This window comes from Anthonomus grandis, chromosome 3, assembly GCF_022605725.1.
Source record: "Anthonomus grandis grandis chromosome 3, icAntGran1.3, whole genome shotgun sequence".
NCBI classification, from domain to species: Eukaryota; Metazoa; Arthropoda; class Insecta; order Coleoptera; family Curculionidae; genus Anthonomus; species Anthonomus grandis.
Window position 1 is genome coordinate 7558252 of NC_065548.1, and position 20752 is coordinate 7579003.

Below are 20752 nucleotides of genomic sequence, written 5' to 3' on the forward strand. Positions count from 1 at the left end.
GCTACCCACTGAACTATACACCATATATACTACTAGGAGTATAGTTTAGTGTTGCTACCGGTTGCTATTTCAGGATAAGTAATAAATAATTCCAGGGGATCGGGATTCCCAGAATGTTCTTTATAGGTTTGGAATATATTCTGAGTATTTTTTATTACTATTGTGTCCAAAATGAGTCTATGTCTTGCAAGTACAATATTTCAATGAATATTCTTAGAACTCCTCAATAATAATTATGATGTCCAGGAATATTATTCCAAAAGACTTCATTCGACTGCAATCGCTTGTGTTTAAATGTGAGCAACAGTCACTTGATGGGACTAAAATGTGATCGCACGGATTTACTTTTTAATGGAGATCTTCTTCCTCAGGTACCTGTGGCTATGTTCTTGGGAATCCTTATTGACTGTGAACTGCGTTTTGAGGAGCATATTCTGGCTTTAAGTAGGAGACTCTCTTTGGGATGCTTTGAAGTAAGGAAATTTAGGGAAGAATTGGGTCACCAACTGGCTAGAACTGTATATTTTTCTTTATTTGAGTCACATCTACGGTGTGGTATACCGTTCTGGGGTGTGGCTAATCAAGGTCTTTTATATATCCTCTTCACTACTCCAAAGAGGGCAGTTAGATTCATTGTAAATGTTCCTCAAAGGGAATCCTGCAGAACGCACTTTGTGGAACAGAAGATCTTGACGCTGACTTCTCTCTTCATTTTGGAAACATCTTCCCTTATTTTTAAAAATCGTTAGCAGGCTGCAAGGTCCAACACCACTGCATGTGACTCGTCAGAAATTTAATTTACCCTTACCGATTCCTAACAGTACTTTGGTGAGGAGGTTATTGTTATATGAGGGTCGAAAAGTATTTAATCATTTGCCTATTGGTTTAAAAGCAACTAATTCACTAAGGACTTTTGGAGGATTGCTGGAGAGGTCACTTTTAAGCAAACCTTATTATGACTTGGGAGAGTTCTACCGGGACGTCCTTGAGGTTATTGTATGTATAGTTTTATGGGTTCCTTTCTTGTTGTGAATGAGGCTAAAGTATTATTTATATGATTTTTAATTGGTTTTATAGTTTATGATATACAGTAGCGGCCAAATGTAGAGAAACTTTTAATTTTTTAAAAAATTAATTAATAGGTTAAATAAAAAGTTTTAATTTCATCACTAAATCATTGGGTACCTTAAGTTACTTATAATGATATAAAAATAAACACATTCTTTAACACATGACGAAAATACCAAAATATTTTTCATTTTTTTGCGGCCATAAGTAGAGAAACTTTTTTTCCGATCATTCCTAAACAAACAGTTTTTGAATAAAGAGAATAATATTTTAGTCGTGTGTTAGTATTAGTCGAGTAAGATGCCACGAGGTATTCATTTGTCAGTTCAGTTAAAAGAACTAATTATAAAAAAATATCAAGATGGATTGAAACAAAATCAAATTGCAATTGATTTAAAGCTTAATAAAAGTGTTATATCTAAACAAATCAAGATGTACAAAGAACGTGGAGGTTCTTTAATTAAACCTAAGACCGGAAGGCCGCGAAAGACTACTCCTTCAGATGATAAAGTAATAAGAAGATGTTCCCAAAAAAATCCTTTCTTTACTGCCGTGGATATTAAGAAAGGAAACCCTTCCATTTCACTATCCATCCGTTCCATAAGAAGACGCTTAGGCGAAGGAAACCTCCAAGCCAGACGACCGGCAAAGAAACCATTCATTTCCAAGAAAAATCGGCATGCTCGTTTAAAATTTGCTAGAGAACATTCCACTTGGACTTATAACCAATGGAAAAACATACTTCGGTCCGATGAAAGTAAATTTAATTTATTTGGGTCGGATGGAATAAAGTATGTAAGGCGTCCCCCACATCAAAGATTCAATCCTAAATACACTAGGCCAACCATAAAACATGGTGGAGGTAATGTCATGGTATGGGGTTCTTTTTCTGGGCATGGACTAGGTCCGCTAATAAAAGTTGAGGGTATTATGGACAGATATCAATATTTACAGATCCTCAAGAATCATATGATACCTTACGCCGAAGAAAACCTTCCACTAATTTGGAAATTTCAACAGGATAATGATCCTAAACATACAGCTAAAATTGTTAAAGATTTTTTTGCGGAGGAACAGCTCAACGTTTTAGCCTGGCCTCCACAAAGCCCCGACTTAAATCCCATTGAAAACCTATGGGAACAATTGGAGTTAGATGTTAGGCGTAAATATCCCGAAAAATTTAAAAACAAAGAAGAACTGTTTTGCGCATTATCGCAGGCCTGGCAGGAAATACCAGAAGAAAAAATTGTAAAATTGTTGGAGTCGATGCCCAGAAGATGTGCAGAAGTTATTAAAAACAAAGGTTTTGCTACCAAATATTAGGTTTATTTTAAGTATTTGTAATATTTTGCTTAAGTTTCTCTACTTTTGACCGCTTAAAAAATAAAAAAAAAATTTTTTGTGGGTTTATAAATAATTTTCTTATACACTAGTTATTTATTTTTTATGTTGTATTTGTGTTCCACCTAAAACAATAAAATATATTTTTAAAAAGTAATCTATCAATATTTTTTTAAAAATAATCAAAAGTTTCTCTACTTTTGGCCGCTACTGTACATATTAGTTTAAATACCTTTTATTTTTTATACTTTAAGTTTTGCCAGATTTTGATATTTTATTCTGTTTTACTATTTCATAATTGGTTTTATAACTAAAATCATATGTTTTACCACTACTTTGTATATTTTATATTTTACTACTTTACTGAGGTATAATTATTTTCATTCATTTTGTTAAGCTATATTTTGAGTATCAGTAATAGCACCTAGCAACATATGTCATGCTTTGTTAACAGAAATGTATATTTTTTAAACAATAAAGCACTTTTTGACTTTGACAAAAGTTGCTAACTTTTTATTAAATTAGGCAGCATGGTATAGGCCTTACCTTACTTTGGATTTTCAAATGAGATCCTTCCAGTCTTTTACGTTCATGGGATAGAAACTGACATTCAGAGCATAATGACACTTTCCGCATAGATCAACTTTTGACACATTTATCAAAAATACTTAAAATTAAATCCAGAGTGCCATGACTTTGTCCCAGAAAAATTACTTTTAATCAAGTAGACCTGGAAAAAATTATTTCATGCTATATAAGCAGGGCCGAGCCGTGCCGAGGGTGCAAGGGGTGCACCCGGGCGGCGCTCATTTGGGGCGGCAAAATATCCAAAAAATAAAATAAAAAAGCACCAAGTAATGAAAAAAAAAATTATGAATAACAAAAATTTATAAAATTTAAAACTTATAATTAAGGCGCCAACAGAATACAATGTTTACTAAAACCGAGCATTGTTCCCCGAATCGTTGCTATAATAATAATAATCTATATAGATAAATAGATAGGTACCAGGACCAGGTAATAAAAACAATAGCACCACAATTATGGTGGGTTCAGCCAGGGCCGCGCCGCCGGTGCTGATGATGTTATAAGGGCGGCGTAATTAAAAGAGCCGCGTAAAGTACCACCAATAGCAGTGGCGAAGCGTGAACTGTTTTTTCGGGTAGACAAACAATAAAAATCGTTAATTAGAAGAAAATGCGTATTTAATATTATTCACTTTAATGAAATACAGAATGAAAGCGCATGAAATATTAACTCAAAGAGAACAATTATGTAGTGATATAAAAAAGAAATAAATAATTACTATACTAGCATAAAAAGATAGATAGATAAAAATAAATACTACTTACAAAAAAACACAACTAAAATACAATTGCCAATATCGAACAGTCGTTCATAAATAACCAATAAAAAAACCTTTTCTATACACCTTTCTATACACCCAAAAATAAAAATACTAATTATTAAATTACTATAGCACGCGCCCCCACCAAATGCAGACAAAACTGAAGATGTATTGCGGCCGACCAGATCAAGCGTGTCCATAAACAATAACCCTCAACAGCATAATAAAATAGCTGGTCGACTTCGATAGACAATAGCTCGAATGTCTTCCCCGCGAGTAAATTTTGCATACGTAATAGGCTGAATGCGGCCGGACCTCTGTAGTCCTGTCAGCGCTGTATTTTTATCTTAATCGGTGCGGCACCTTCGGATTAATCATGTTTATATATATAATAATAGTAATTATATAATAATAGTAAGGATGAAAACATCTTGTCGGACTTGCATTGTCTTATTTATTTATTGTAACACGACGTTTCGGTTGGTAAGTATCTCCAACCGTTATCAAGTGTAAACTGACAGCAAACTACTATTCTATAGGCTTATATACTAGATGTGTGCAGCGATGTGGAAGGGGAGGGAAGGGAGGGAAGGTCATCCGTGAAAAAGAGTTGGAGGGGGGGAAGGACACGCGTCTCTCTAGATCCCACACTGTCCCGAGAGTAGAGGCTTCCAGATGTTGGGTATATCGACGCTTGGATGTGAGTGCGGTGACTCATATATAGGTGAAACGAAGCGCCCCCTAGAAATCAGAGCGAAGGAACATCGGAGCTGGACCCAAAGAGGAGAGGTTTCCAAATCCGGGATAGCAGAGCACGCGTGGCATAATGGACACAATATCCATTGGTCAGAAGCCAAGATTCTGCACAAGGAACAGCACTGGCGGAAGAGGAAGTTCGTAGAGGCAGCTTTCATTTCACAGAATCAGAGGATCTTCAGCCAGCCAAGCGTCGATATACCCAACATCTGGAAGCTTCTACTCTCGGGACAGTGTGGGATCTAGAGAGACGCGTGTCCTTCCCCCCCTCCAACTCTTTTTCACGGATGACCTTCCCTCCCTTCCCTCCCCTTCCACATCGCTGCACACATCTAGTATATAAGCCTATAGAATAGTAGTTTGCTGTCAGTTTACACTTGATAACGGTTGGAGATACTTACCAACCGAAACGTCGTGTTACAATAAATAAATAAGACAATGCAAGTCCGACAAGATGTTTTCACTGTACCATTGTCTACCACCTTCAAAAACAAATAGTAAGGATAGCGACTACGTTCTGTGTTAATTTTTTTAAAATTTTAATTCAACAATTACATGAAATAATTACGTGATAAATTAATGACAAATAACTGGATAATTTTGGGTAGACAGTGTCTACCTTGTCTACTCGTACGCTTCGCCACTGACCAATAGTAATTCTTCGAAATTTATTTCTTGCGGATTTTCAATACTTGGGTAATAAATAATATTTATTTTGGAGCTGCAGAAATAAGCGGGGGTGTAATGTTTAGAAATTCCCACCCTTTTGTTTTTAATTTATTTTAATTTGCGAGTTTTAAAGCGACTTGTCGATTAGTGTTTATTTTTAATACATTTTATATAAAAATTGTGTTTGTGTTGTTAACGGTAAGTTTAAAATATTTTATTAATATCTTCCAAATATTTAGAACTTAATGCCTTAAGCAATTTTTCATTGAAAAAAGTAATGTCTTAATGATTTTTGTGCCAATTCTTAAAAAAAAAATTGTTGATTTAGATGGCTGATGGTCGAAAGAGGCTTTCTGGTTCCCAATACCGAAAAAGGAAGATGACAGGCGGTTAGCAGGTTCGTTAAAAAAGTTTTTTGCGTCATCAATGAACCCACAACCGGCACAACCTCAACCTTCAAGAAGCCAAAGGCCGGATGTTCAACCTTTGACGTCAACTGAAGCCGATGCCGATGTAGAACAAGCAAATGATGGAGATCAACAACCATCAGGAGATGAACTGAAACAAGATGATCACTCGACGAATACGCCAGCAAATACGCAAACTGAGAACATTGAAGCTATTCAGGTAAATGAAGAACGATTTAAAGATCCAGCATATTGGCCCGAAATATTAACGGATAATATTAGATTATTGATTTTAGGAATAGGACCTGTTCAAATTAAAAATATAAATTATCCCATTAATAATTTAAATAGATGTAAGATGTAGATGCTTACTTTGAAAAAAAATTAACTAACAATGAAAAAGTTCCTAGAACCTGTCTTATTTACTCAAAATCTAAAGATTCAGTGTACTGTTTTCCTTGTAAATTATTTAAAGTTTCTGATAATAGTTTTAATGAGGGGAATGGATATAGCGACTGGCGACATTTATCTCGGACTTTAGAAAGACACGAAACCAGTAAGGGGCATTTTGAAAGTGTTAGAAAATGGCTTGAATTAAAAAAATCAATAGAAAAAGGTTGAACTGTGGACTCTATCAATCAAAATTAATTTCAAATGGAAAAAAAAAGATGGACTTCGATTTTAGAGAGAATAATATCTGTTATCCAGTTTTTAGCTGGAGAAAATTTAGCTTTTAGGGGTAATAGTCAAAAACTATTTGATAAAGGTAACGGTAATTTTCTGAAATTAATTGAGACGATTGCAAAATTTGATTCTGTAATGGCCGAACATATTGATAGAATCCAAAAAGATGGGAACAAAATGCCGCATTATTTGGGAGATAAAATACAAAATGAATTGATTTTTTTAATAGGAGCAAAAGTAAAAAAGTGTATTGTTGAATGTTTAACATTATGCAAATATTTCTCAATCATTCTTGACTGTACACCTGACGTTAGTCACCAAGATCAAATTACCATTATTGTTAGATTCGTTTTTATTGATGATTGTTGTAAAAGTATAGAAATTCCAGAACATTTTTTAGGATTTTGTAAAGTTACAAACACTACTGGTCAGAGGTTAACAGATTTTTTATTAAATTATTTAAAAGAAATGGATATTGATATTGCCGATATGAGAGGTCAGGGCTATGACAACGGAGAAAACATGAAAGGCAAGCACAATGGCCTACAAAAAAAATTTTTAAATATTAATCCTAGAGCCTTTTTTGTACCCTGTGCCGCCCACAGTTTAAATTTAGTAGTTAATGATGCAGCAAAAAGCTCTCTAGAAGTAACTAATTTTTTTAGCATTATTCAGGAAATATATGTCTTTTTTTCGGCCTCAACTTACAGATGGAATGCTCTCTTAAAAGAGCTGCCCAGGCTAACACTAAAGCCCTTATCGGATACCCGCTGGGAAAGCCGTATTGAGGCAATAAAAACTCTTAGATTTGAGTTAGAAAAAGTGTATGATGCTCTGTTTACGCTTTTTAATGATGAAAGCAGAGATAATGAAACAAAGAATATTGCAATGTCCCTAATAAATAAAATAAAATCATTTAAATTTATTTGTTCGTTAGTTATTTGGTACAACATTTTGGCAAAAATTAATATAGTAAGCAAAACACTGCAAAAGTCTAATGTTATTTTATAGATGTTAAAAGAAATCAAATTATTTTTGACACAAATGAGATCGGAAAACGGGTTTTTAGACATGATAAATGAATCTAAGAAAATTGCGGAAGAAGTAGACGCCGAAATTTCCTTTCCAGCCATTCACTCAGTAAGACCAAGGAAAAAAAAACGTTTTTTTGATTATGAAAACAAGGATGAGCCAATCGAATCTCCAGAAATAAATTTTAAAGTAAATTTTGTTTAAATATTCTCGATATTTCAACCTCAAAATTGGATGAGAGATTTCACGATTTACAAAAACATAATGAATTATTTGGTTTTTTAAACAATTTGAAAGCATTTTCCAAAACCGAAATAATGACCTATTGTAAGAATTTATAAGCATATAAATAGAAGAAAAATTATAGAAGCTAAATTAACTGACCCTGAAACAAAAAATATGGACATAAATGGATTGGACCTCTATAATGAAATCGACATATTATCAATTTACATTAATGATAGAAATATTTTCTCGGCCAAAGAAATATTAATATATCTGGTTGCTAACGATTTGAAAGGCATATTTCCAAATTTATTCGTAGCTTTAAGAATATTTTTAACAATGCCAGTCACTGTAACTCATGGGAAACGCTCATTTTCCAAACTAAAATTAATAAAAAACTACTTAAGATCCACAATGAGCCAATCAAGACTATCAAATTTATCAATAATAAGTATTGAGGAAGACATTGTTTCTAATTTAGATGTTACCGACCTAATTAGGGAATTTGCATATAAAAAGGCAAGAAAAGTAAATGTTAGTATTTAAACCCGGGTTCTAATTACTTTTTTTTTAATTTCTTTAAATTAGTATGTAAGTAAAATATATTTTCTTTAGGTGTTTATATCGATGTAATTACATATTAATATAGAAATACTTATATAAGTAAATAATATATGCTTTTATGTATATTTTTTGTATAGATCATATTGATTAATATATGTGTGTTTGGAATTTAATTCAATATGATTTTTTTATTACACCCTTTTTTTTAAACGTTGTACTTTGGTAAGAGCATTTTTTAAAACACTTTTTAAAAAAATCACTGCAGAAGCAAGCGGCGGCAAAATTAGCTCTTGCACCCGGGCGGCAAATACCCTAGGCTCGGCCCTGCATATAAGGTCAGATCGTCATTTCTTCAGAACATTCTTAGCATTTTTCTTATATATGAAGACGAATATAATTTGTATGTATTGGGTTATGACCCCAAATCTGAAAAATTGAAGAAAAACCACCACAATTTAACAGATAATGTACAGTAACATAATAAAACAATTATTGTTATAAACTGATTTATTTTTAATTAACAGAGCCGAGTCCTGCTTGCCACACAATATTATATAAATTAACTTACAAAGACTTTGCCAGATATCATTTCAATGGAACTAATAAATCACAAGTGTATATACTATCTGTATTTACCCTTAAATACAATAATAACATGGGGAAAAAAGTCTAAATGGATGTGGAACCCCTATTGGATTTTTCACATTATACTTGGGCTATTTTTCATAAAAACAGTGATAAATTCAATACTGTGCGAAACTATTAAATAATTTACATAGAGTTAAAAAATTGCAGCGAAAAAATCCGTATATATAAGTTTTACAACATTTGGAATACAAAACAAATGATCCTGCTGACGGTTTACCTGGGCCACCCTGTGTACATATACTGGGTGATAGCTCAAAAGCAAACATACACTTTTTAAGTACTTGCGCATGGAATTGTTCAAATGCCCCTGTTTTTTCATCATTTTATTTTATTACGATTTTAGCCAAAAACTACAAAAATGGCCTTTTTTACATAAATAAGATGTTGAATATTCGAAATGACACGGAATGAATGACACTTGAACACAATCACACATAATAAAACGTGCAAACATTCTCACGCAAAGGCTTACTTTTGAACCACCCTGTACATTAAACTTAAACAACTATATTCTATAGAAGTGCCTATCATGAGTCAACAATACGTGAAATAGACACATTAACCACTGTCATAAATAATTAAGTTTAAGTAACCTTTTATATGTAAATGCAATAATCAGGTATAAAAACGTCATTAATTGAATCTTTAAATTTCCATTTAGACTAGACAATCTTACCCAGTTTTTAAAATCAGTCTCCCCTAATAAAGTAATTAAGTTGTTTATGAAATGTATAATGCTATTTAAGCTTTACCCTTTTTATATCTAAATCTAGCTTGAGATTTTGTATATCTTGGTGTCCGTTTAATTTCTTCTTTTTCATCTTCTGGTTCTTTTACTACTAAAAAGTATTTATTACTTTTAACCACATTTCCTCAAGCCACTTAACTTACTTAATTCGGGTGGTGGATCAAGTAAATGTTTCCTTTGCTGTTTCAAATAACTCCTATATCCTCTTGCTATAGCATACCCCACCAAGGATATAACGATAGTGATGATTGCCATTAATAATGGATGCTTAAAAATGGAATTATATAATTAAATGTATAAAGAACCAAATAGTTTCTTACGGTGGGATTTCTGGTAGTCAAAAAGTCAGCCACAAGCATCGTAACCCCAATAACGATACCAATACCCGCCCCTACCCACGGTATTTGTTTGTCTTTGGTTCTTTGGTGTATCACGTTTTTTGCCGTGTTGTTTAAGCATTTTAAAATGTTGCTGTCGTCTGGTTTCCATTTTAAGGCTTCCCTGTATGAATCATATGCGTCCGTGTAAAAACCTACTGCGTATTCTACTTCTCCTAAGGAAAATCAACCAACCTTGCTTAAATAATTCTTCAAATGATAATAGTAGTAAGTATTACAGATAAAAAAGAAAGTGTATAATAGATTTTTTAGGAAATATAGCAAGGATTTTGTAAAAATATTATCCTCCAAAGATTTGAAAAAAAAAGGGGAATTTAACCTACTCAAAGTTTAGCACTGCCTCGTAAGAGACATAGAAAAGTCAAACGACTGCAAAGAAATTGCTCTTACTGCATTCATTGACATAGAGGGAGCATTCGACAATACCTCACACCTGTCCATAACAAAAGCCTTGCAAAACTGGGGGGTGGAGGCCCCCATCGTAAAGTGGACAGGATCAATGCTCAAGCACCGCTCCATCACAGCAGAAATAAATGGAGCGACAGCAACAGTAACCACAGTAAAAGGATGTCCCCAAGGAGGGGTTCTGTCACCTCTACTGTGGACATTAGTAGTAAACAAAATTCTTAACATATTAAGTAGATCCGGATTCACAGTTCTAGGCTACGCAGATGACCTGGTAGTAATCGTTAGGGGCAAGCACGAGGGCGTAATATCGAATCGAATGCAAAGTGCCGTAAATACTATACAAAACTGGGGCGAAACTGAAGGATTATCTTTAAATCCTAGAAAAACAATTTTAGTGCCGTTTACCAGAAGAAGGAAGCTAGAACTCAGAGCACCTATATTAAACGGAACTCAGCTAACATTTTCTAACGAGGTGAAATACCTGGGGGTTACCTTGGACCACAAACTAACTTGGAACAATCATTTAGACAAGACCATTTCCAAAGCCATAGTGGCAATCTGGACATGCCGCAAACTCGTTGGCAAGACATGGGGGCTAAAACCGAAAATGGTATACTGGATCTACCAAACAGTCATTAAGCCCATCATCACATACGCTTCGCTGGTATGGTGGCCGAAGACCAAACAAACAACCGCACAGACCAAATTAAACAAAGTCCAAAGGGTGATATGTCTAGGAATAACCGGGGCAATGTCTACTTGTCCTACCACAGCCTTAGAGACACTGCTAAACATGCCTCCACTTCACATAAGCGTGAAAAAAGAGGCAATTAACAGTGCTCACAGGCTTTTCCAAACCGGCACATTCAAGCCTGGGGATTTAAGTGGTCACCTGCGCATCCTCGAAGAAATTAAACTGGAAAATGCCAGCAAACCACGTGACCACATAACGGCCATGCTGGATCTAGAAATTCCATTCGAAGTGATCATAGATGATCGCCAATCATGGGAGAAAAAAGAAGTACCAAAAGCCGACAATGCATCGCTATGGTACACAGACGGTTCCAAACTAACAGAAGGAGCAGGACTGGGCGTGTCAGGCCCTAACATTAAGATCTCAAAGTCACTGGGCAAATACCCTAACATCTTTCAAGCTGAAGTGCTTGCCATAGACATATGTGCAGAAGAGTGCATCAACCAAGGCCTCCAAAGAAAACACATATTTATACTATCAGACAGCCAAGCTGCTCTAAAGGCCCTGAAAGGTTTTAAATGTGATTCAAAGCTAGTCTGGGAGTGCAAACAAACCCTAAAGCGCCTTACAACAAAGAATCAAGTAACACTAATGTGGCTACCTGGCCACCGGGGTATAGAGGGGAACGAAGAAGCCGATCGCCTTGCAAAAAAAGGGGCTCAAACACCATACTGTGGTCCAGAGCCATACTGTGGTTTAATGAAGACCCACATCACCGAAGACCTAAACAGGTGGGAAAAAGAACAATTGCTGTCGCACTGGAGAAGAGCACCAGGACTAAGACAGGCAAAAAAGTTTATAACCACTTCTAGAAAAAGAGCTGAACAGCTCCTAGACATGAACAGATCAGACATCAGAACAGCAGTCGGACTCCTAACCGGTCATTGCCCAGTGAAATATCACCTAAAGGCAATAGGTATAACAGAGGACGACCAATGTAGATTCTGCAGCAATGCCACAGAAACAGCAGAACACCTGCTCTGTGAATGCCCGACCCAACTCTGCAAGAGGCTCAAGTACCTGGAAGGGGTACAACCAACACCTCAAGAAGTGGGACAACTACCTCCCAAAAATATAGCTTTGTACGGCAGAAGTCTAAGACAGTTTGAGACAAACTAAGACAAGTAGAGTTATGCACAAAATATCTCACAGGTAGCAGTGCTGAGCGGCGGATCAGCTGAAACGACTCCCTTCTCAATCTACAATCTACAAATCTACTCAAAGTTTAAGGCTACAGCTACAGCTAGGTAAAAAAATATAATTTATGATAAACAACCCGTTTTCTTTTGCTTCTCTTTTGGGAATGACTTTTAATAAAGCTTTTTATATTTTATCAACTGACCTTTTCTAAAATACCCTTTAGGCCAATTGGGGTTCAAAGATATTGTTTCGTTTGCATCAGAAAGGGCCAGGTAATAATTTTTCAACTTTAAATGCGCAAAAGATCTGTTACTGTACAACGTATGATTTTTGGGATCTAATTTTATTGCCGTGGTATAATGGAGCACCGCCTCTTGATACTTGTTTTCTTTTACGGCTTGATTGCCCTGTTCCTTTAACTTCTCCGCCGAAATCTGAAAAAATACCAGTCAAGTTTAATAATTTAACGATTTTAAATTATTGGGTATTTCTCTTTTTTTGAAATAATAAGGTTTCGATTGCCCAGAAACCAATTTTTATCAAGCCTCATAGAAATATATCCGAAATCTCTGCAACTTTAAATTACAATAACATATCTTACACAGGATCTTAAACCATTGCTAACATTTTGACTGTCTATTTTGGTGATGTCTTTTCTAATTGTGAATTTGGAAGGCAAACTCTCATTTCAACTATTTTTGTTATGAGTCCATTTGATATGATTGAATGCAGTGCACTAAATAAATTAAAGAGAAATATACCTACTGGATCTGATGATGTTCCAAGATATGGTCTAAAAGACCTACTAACTCAGCCATTGACATCTATGTTTAATCTTCATCTAAGAACATCCACTTACCAATTATTTCTTGAAGCATACACGGGAGATCACTATATAGAACCTGTTAATAACAGCTAAAATAAGGGAATGTGTGTTTGATAAATTATTACGGAACTTAATGGCATAAATATGGGACGCACTGATCAGACCTCAAAGATTCCTGGAGTCCAGAAACAGTTTGTCATAATTTCAGCAGATTCTTACTAGATGACTTCTATATTAGACTTTTATTTCATATTATATTGATATAAATGACCTTGTCAAACTGAATATCTCTGGAAAATTCATCTGATGTCCTGTGGAAAGTGAAAGAAATTGTAAGGCTTCTTGAACTTATAGCTAATGATCTTAAGATGTTGGTTCACATCTAACCGTCTTTGTTTCAACCTGAGTAAAACTCACATCATTGCGTTTAAATGTAACGTAAATCGTCTTCTCTTAGGTGGTCATGCATTGCCAGAAACTACAACATCTAAGTTTTTGGCTATACTAATTGACCAGGAATTACGCTTAAAAAATCATATATTATCATTAGGAAGAAAGCTCTCATCAAGATGTTTTGCTGTGCGAGTGGTAAGCGGAGAATTGGGTGAAGTCTTAGTTTATGTTCTTCAAAAAAAAGCAGTCCGCTTTATTGTCAATATAACACAAAGAGTATCATGTAGATAGACCACACTTTGTGACTCAAATAATTTTAACTCTTACATCCCTTTTCATACTGGAGACATGTTCCCTTATGTTTAAAAACCGTGATGAACTCTGCGGGCCTATTCCTCAACACGTCAAATTCACTTTCTTCCTTTACCAATTCCCAAATCTCTCCTCTAGTAAAAAAGTCTCTGATTTGCGAGGGCCGAAAAATGTTTAATCATTTGCCAATAAATTTAAAAACAACTTTTTCTATTAAAAATTATCGCTGTCAATTAAAAAAAACTATACTTTAAAATAGGACTTATTACAGTGAGCCTGAATTCTATCAGGATGAGCTCTAATATTTAAACGTTGATTGCTTGTTATCATTAAGTGTATGATTTAATTTAGGTATGTTTTGTATAGTAAATTTTAATTTATTTTACAATGTATTTATGTATGTGGTTTTAGTATTTATTACACACATAATGCTTAAGTCAACAAAATTTATATTATATGACAATGAAGCACTTTTTGAATTTGATGTAGCCCCAAAGTTAATAGACAATCAAGAAAAGATGCCTTTCTCATGTGACATACATACCTCAGCTCTAACACTTTTTTTTTTAACAAGAAGATTTAGAGCAATAGGATTCTAACAATAATATCAAAATTAAAAAATAAAAGGAGTGCCAATTATAATGAAATTTCTGCAAATTAACTAAAATACTCTTCGAAAGAGGCTGCAGGCCCCATATAAATAATCGCTTAAATATTTTAAATATAATAAAGCCTTTGACCAAGAAAGTTGATACATCTTTAATTGAAAATAACTGATCAATTAGTCTTTTGGCAACATTTTCTAAGGTGTTCGATATTGCCATGAGTGCATACAAGGCTTATGCACTTCTTTTATACTGTAAAATTTATTTCATTCACAGCATGGTTATTTTAGGAGCAGATTTGTTGAAATTGTGACCCCTGACTTTTTCAAGGAAATTTTGAATGATTGGGAGGATCTATGGAAATATTCTGACCTGCCCGAAATATTCGGAATAAATCATCAGTCATTCTTCTACAAAAGTTGTAGAGCTATGAAATATATGGTTATTTATTTAATAAATTGGCCAAGCTTTTATATATTTAATAGGCGACAAAGTGGTTATTAACAACTTTTTTTCTGATGAGGTCTACCACTTTCTTGGTATTCCTCAGGGAAGTGTACTGGGTACAATTTTATTTCTTATACTAATAACTTAGCTAATAGCGAAATACATAATGATGGAGCACATCTGGTAAACTTCGGTGGTGATTCAGATCTTCTTGTGGTGGCTTCAATACTTTCAGAGCCCCTCCATGTCTCTTCTGATTAAAAAAAATTAAACAAAACTGATTTTGAACACTGATGAAACTGTAATGCTATCAAATTGCACCAGATTTTTAGGGATTAATGTCGACCAGAATCTTGATTGGACAGATCATTTGGTGGGTGTTTGCAGAAAGATCACTACTGCCTTTTATTCCTTAAAAATTATGGTAGGAAATTTAAATTTAGAACATCTTAAAGTCGTCCAATTTGCTAATGTTTACTCAGTATAAGGTTATGGTATCATTTTATGGGGTAGAAGCATAGATGAAAATCGAGCCTTTATTCACAGCAAAAGAGCTATATAAACTATGCTCCATCTACAAGAGATTCACTCATATAGAGGCATATTTTAGACAATAGGGTTTATTTAGCAACAGCTACAGCAAGAAATATTTCCACTTATTCATGCATACATTTTTTTAATAAGCTGCCTGGTTACATTTCATTAAAGATGCATTTTTAAAAGTAAGATAAAAAGGCAGTTAATAGAATAAGAACCATACATGGTCCGAGAGTTTTTGGACTGCATATTTTAATTTGTTTTAGTGCTGTATTCCATTGGTTGTATTTTACCTAAATAGATTTTAAGTGTGTTTTAATGTTAATGTTTTTCCTTTTTAAATTGAAAAGTATACTTTTGTAGGACAATTTTATGACACATATGGCTTGACTTTGATTTTGACTCTGACAGAGTGAATGGAAAGTTAGTAAAAGTAAGCCCTATTTTTAAGGGTGCTTCTAAATAGGAGGTGGTAAATTATACCCAATTCAAATAATTAATTCTAATTTCAATGTGCTTGAAAAATGTTCCTTTTGAAAAACTGTTGGGTTTTCTACCCAAAATCTACATTATTAAGTTTAATGATTTTCTCTCAGTTTATCCATAATTCACTAAACAGTTCCCATGTTGTATGCACCAAGTTCAAACAAGCTTCTGACAAAGTTAAATCACTGATAGAGGATAGAGAAGCAAAATATAGTGATGATCAGTGGTTTTTATATTAAGTCCTTAGCGAGTGATTCAGGTGCTCACATGGCAGTAAGGGAAATCTCTTACAGGATGAGTGGTTAAAGAGGGTATGGAAAATAATTGTTTCTTTAATACCCAAAAAAGAGTTTTCTATTAAATAAAAATTTCGTAGACATGTGTACCACATTAATGGGGTCACCTCTATCTGCTACCTCTAGCCAGAAAGACCTGGGTATAATATTTGATGCTAACAAATTTAAAGAAGCATATAAAGATTTAGGGTGTAATTCTTGAACCACTCAGAATTTTACCCAAAGGGCATGTGTTAATTTGCTTGTACCAAAACCAGAATATTGGTTTCTGCAATGTAATACTGGGGTTAACTGTATTGAATGAATTCACAGAAAGATTCTTATATTTCAAAAAAATTGGTTACTATCTGGGTAGTGAATTACTGGACTCATTTCTTTTGACATTTCTATGGAAAACCAAAGGGTATCAACCTGCATCAATTTTCTTTTAAAACTGGAAGAACTTGATCAAGAAACAGTTTCTACCTGCGGATTTCACTGGATTAGTAGTTTAAAGGCTTCACCTTCAATTCAAAATATATATTGGTGGAAAGCCAAATTCTATCACGACAAGGGTGCTATCACACACTAAGGGACATGATTAATCATTAGAATAACCCTGTATTCAATTAGTTTTTTTTTGTGAGTGGGGCTTGCTTGTATTGAATTTGGATGAGATGGGATAGTTGGGTTGGAATAGGTTGGCCTCAGTTGGATTGGGTTGGGATAAAATATTTTGAGTTTGGACATAATTTACCAGCCCTCTATATACTTCATCTGAACAGAATCTGAAAATGTTTGAAAAAGAAAAAAGAAAAAAAGAAATGTTTGAAGAAAAAGTCCTAACCTCTGCATAAGGGAGAATGTTGAGTCGATGGTGGTTTACATCCCCCCATGTGCTCAACAGCCTAAATCAAAGCAATTTATTTCCACCCAACCCAACACAACCCCTCATAAATGTTAAAAAGTACTAACTCAAAACAATTAGCCCCATCCAACCTAATCCCTCGTAAATGTTGAGCATTTACAGTTGTCACCTGCTTGTTGACAAAAATAATCAAATACATGGGTATTCCAATGATTAATCATGTCCACTACTGAGTGTCTTAGTGAGTGACACCCTCATCTTGATAAGATTTGGGTTACCGCCACGCCTAGTGCAAAATATATATTTAAATCTACTATACATTTTGCACAAAACTCAAACATTTTTCTTTAGTTTTGACAATAGCCGCTGCAGAATTACCTTGCAATGTTACCTTAGGACTGGGGCTTAATTAAACAGCTATTTATCACTCATAAAATCCTAACCCTTATTTATATTGGAATCTATTTGCCTCGTTCATAAGAAATTTAGAAATGTGAACACAACTAATAGGCATGAATATAGCAGTCGACGAGCTAATGATGTGCTCTTGCCTATGCCTACAAGTTCACTGATCAAAAGAACTTTTATATTTGATGGTAAAAAACTCTTTAATCATCTTCCTGCAGATTTGAAAGGTATAGGTAGCTGGAAACTTTTTAGAAAACGTGTTAAAAAAACGAGTGCTCTTAGTTGCAAAGGGCTATTATGAAATAACTGAATTTTAGTCGGATAGATTTTAGTCATTTTTACCTTTTTCTTGCAGGACTTTAGGTATATTCTTTATATTTTTTACACCATATCATTTCGCCTAATTTATTTCTGTGATTAATTTTTTTTTTTACAGTTTTACATTTAATAAAATTGTATATTTCGGGAGTGAATAATATCTGTTTGTGTTATACATATTGATACTCTTGACATTACATTAGCTTTGTATGTTTTGGTTCAGAGTCTTGGAGGAGTATTTCTGAAGAATGGGGATGTTGTTGGTTTTACCGGTATAGCTAAACCATATTCACGGAAGCAGAATGCCTTTAGGATGATGGACCATAGCATGCTAAATAACCTTTTTACATGTTTGTGTATATGTTTTCCTTTTATTTTTTACAGCTTTGTCAACAAATTTATTTTTATGACAATAAAGCATATTGATTGATTGATAATGATTGTCATGTTTGCTTTTTGTGATGATGATTTAAAAGTTTTTTAGTTGTTTGTACTTATAAGTGTAGATATTGCACAACTCTTGCACATCTTACTGTTTTTTAAATATTTTTAGATAGGTGTTGATACTGTAACAATTAAATAAAATACATCTTGTAAAGACCTCATACTGTAATTACTAGCATTTTTATTTAAATTCATTGTTTGCTTTTTTTGCAGTATTGGGACGTAAAACCCAAAAAAATTTACGGAAGATGATAATTAACCATATACTTACCTCTTCCTCAGCAGCGTCCATTTCTGGCTTATATTTAACTATAAATACTGCTGTTTATTTTATAGATAAATATATTCTTGTCATTATTTGTGTGGTTTATTTATTTATTTATGAAAATTATTATAACCTCTAAGTGTCACTGTCACAGATGTCAAAATTGACAGGTGAAAATGCGCGCGTTGATTTTGAATTGAGGGTTTCGCTGGTTGTATACCCACTCGCTGTAAGGGATTTAGAAAAAATAAGGCAAAAATAGGGTTTTTGACAATAAAAAGCTATAATTTTGTGCTAAAAAGTGATAAAAAAGTTAAATATATGTAAAATTAATTTAAGTTTTGCAAAAAAATGCTTAGAAATGTCTTTTTTTGTATGTTTACCCTTCTTAAAGACTTCGAGAATTTACTATAAAATTACTGATAATTCTCGAAAGGTTTGGCCATAAAACTAAAAAAACCATATAATTAGACAAATTGAAAATGTAAAAAAGCCCAAATAAGGAGTTTTTAGGTTTTGAAAAATCCGAATAACGGAGTGGGAGAGGGTAAAATGAATATTCGAACCACTGCGGTGACGCGCCTCATGAACGCAGTCGCCAGCTTGACCTCGAAACGTCAGGTCGTCAGCTGTGTGTCGCGGCCGTCTTGACTTTACTGGACAGAAATGGCGGCGCTATGTCCAGGTGTTCAGTATGGGTTGTCTTCGCAACAAAATTTTAGTGAAAATAAGGACTTAATTTTTGTGAGATTAACGGATTCTGCTTTACGTGCAATAGAAGAATATATTAGAAACCCGGTAAGTACGATTTTTCTACTATATTGTGCAATACGCTGCGGGTAATACAATCTGTTGCCTTTCAAGTGATAATAGTCGCCATATTCAGATGACTTAATAACCTATTATATTTTTTATTTTCGATTATTTTTGGGTCCAGTGGGGCCCTAGAATACGCCTTAACAGTTCGACAGTGAAAATAATCGTTTTTCAGCTTAAAATCTTTGTTTTTATAGGGGAAAATTGCCTCCGCCACGTCAACATATTGCCCACTTTTTTACCATTTTTTACTTGTTTTACCCCAAGTTTTCAAATGATAATTAAAAGAAAACTCTCTATTTAAAGCTGACTTGCTTAGCAATCGCGGCTAAAATTCGCTATAAATAGACCACGGTTATTGCCAAACAAGGATATGAAAGCAAAAAACTTTCCCATCATATCAGGGTCTATTTATTTAACATCTAATAAACACTATGCAATAATTCCCCTCTGAGATTTATTTGGGATTTATTTATCCCCAAGATAGGATGGTTTTTTTTTGCATTTATTACCTGGTTCACACCTACTTGTGAATGTCCCAAGCTCAGTTAAATAACAACAGTTCAGTTTTTGGAATGTTCTAATTTTAGCCATAAAAAACACTTATTACAGTAGATACTGGACCAGTTTTTTTTCGGAAATGTATGGCCTTAATTTAAAAATAAATTCTTGTCAGTATCTGAGGGACACATATGAAACATGAGATCTTTGATTTCTGGTGTTAAGTAACTTCCCATTAGACTGAGATTTCCTAATTGCAGTGACTAATTATTGTAATATTTAAATGCAGGAAAACCATCTTATTTCTTTCTGGGGAATATCACACCACAATCAATTAGATTAGGACCTAATAAGGTCTGTATTTCTTGTTGGGCCTTTATTTGCAATTTAGCCCCAAAACTTCATTTCCTTTTAATTCATGACCTATTTTTTTTTAATGGAAACTGGAAAATCCCCATTAGAAAATAGCAACAAGATACAATATAATTAGGTTATGTAAATGTAACATTGTTTAACAGTCTTCCATGACAGTAACTTAAGTATCCTTAGTTGAATCCTTTTAAATTATTGAAAACAATTAATAAAAACATCCAATCTCTCCTTTCTATTTAAAAAAATCTGTCATTCATAATCAGTCTTTTATCTACTATAATCAAATTTAATTTGTTTGAAATTCAAATTAAACCTATAATTACAATAGCTCAAAAATGTGTTTTGTATTCTCTTGTATTTTTATAAAGTAATGACTTTATAAAAATAATATATATAAATTAATATATCTGAGAAGCATATGTAAGTCCTACTTCAGGAAATTGAAAATTCTCACTTTACCCTGTGCATTTATTCTGGTGTCCCTATTATTTGTTAGGGAAAATGGGACTGAGTATGCCACATATGCTGATACCCACTGGCACTTTACCAGAAATAATGACTCCTTAATTCCACCTTTCCGTCGACTCTCCAGATCAAGAACTGGGGTTTACAGAGTGACATTTTTTAATCCCCTGCCAGCCTCTGGTTCTACCACTTTGTATATTCAAAAATTAAGTTAAAGACCCTTT

General features: G+C 33.9%; 2 protein-coding genes across 4 annotated transcripts in view; one reads left to right on the forward strand and one right to left on the reverse strand.

Moving 5' to 3' along the window:
- Positions 1-8583: 8583 nt before the first annotated feature.
- LOC126734574 (uncharacterized) lies at positions 8584-18539 on the reverse strand. Of its 3 annotated transcripts, none has more exons than XM_050438262.1 (6): positions 18381-18539; positions 12393-12624; positions 9811-10043; positions 9634-9757; positions 9495-9578; positions 8584-9441 (listed from the first exon to the last, which is right to left on the reverse strand). In XM_050438262.1, exons 1-6 carry the CDS (start codon positions 18399-18401, stop codon positions 9311-9313), a joined length of 825 nt encoding a protein of 274 aa, XP_050294219.1. In that variant the 5' UTR covers positions 18402-18539; the 3' UTR covers positions 8584-9310. The 3 variants fall into 3 exon arrangements, with proteins under 3 accessions (XP_050294219.1, XP_050294217.1, XP_050294220.1); XM_050438260.1 differs by having other exon boundaries at positions 9495-9581; XM_050438263.1 differs by having other exon boundaries at positions 9299-9578.
- Positions 18540-18957: 418 nt separating this feature from the next.
- Positions 18958-20752, forward strand: part of LOC126734573 (RNA polymerase II elongation factor Ell) — a 131840-nt gene continuing 130045 nt past the window's right edge. Inside the window, exon 1 of the mRNA XM_050438259.1 lies at positions 18958-19172. Within this exon, the coding sequence (XP_050294216.1) occupies positions 19041-19172 (132 nt within the window). The 5' untranslated portion in view covers positions 18958-19040. The remainder of the gene's footprint in view (positions 19173-20752) is intronic.

Excerpts from the sequence above, each read along its gene's own strand:
- LOC126734574 (XM_050438260.1), bottom strand. The coding sequence starts at position 18,401 with ATGGACGCTGCTGAGGAAGAG. Across the intron at positions 10,044-12,392 it reads TAAAGGGTATTTTAGAAAAG|GAGAAGTAGAATACGCAGTA; the intron begins GTCAGTTGATAA and ends GATTTTCCTTAG. Across the intron at positions 9,442-9,494 it reads TAGATTTAGATATAAAAAGG|GGGAGACTGATTTTAAAAAC; the intron begins GTAAAGCTTAAA and ends TTACTTTATTAG.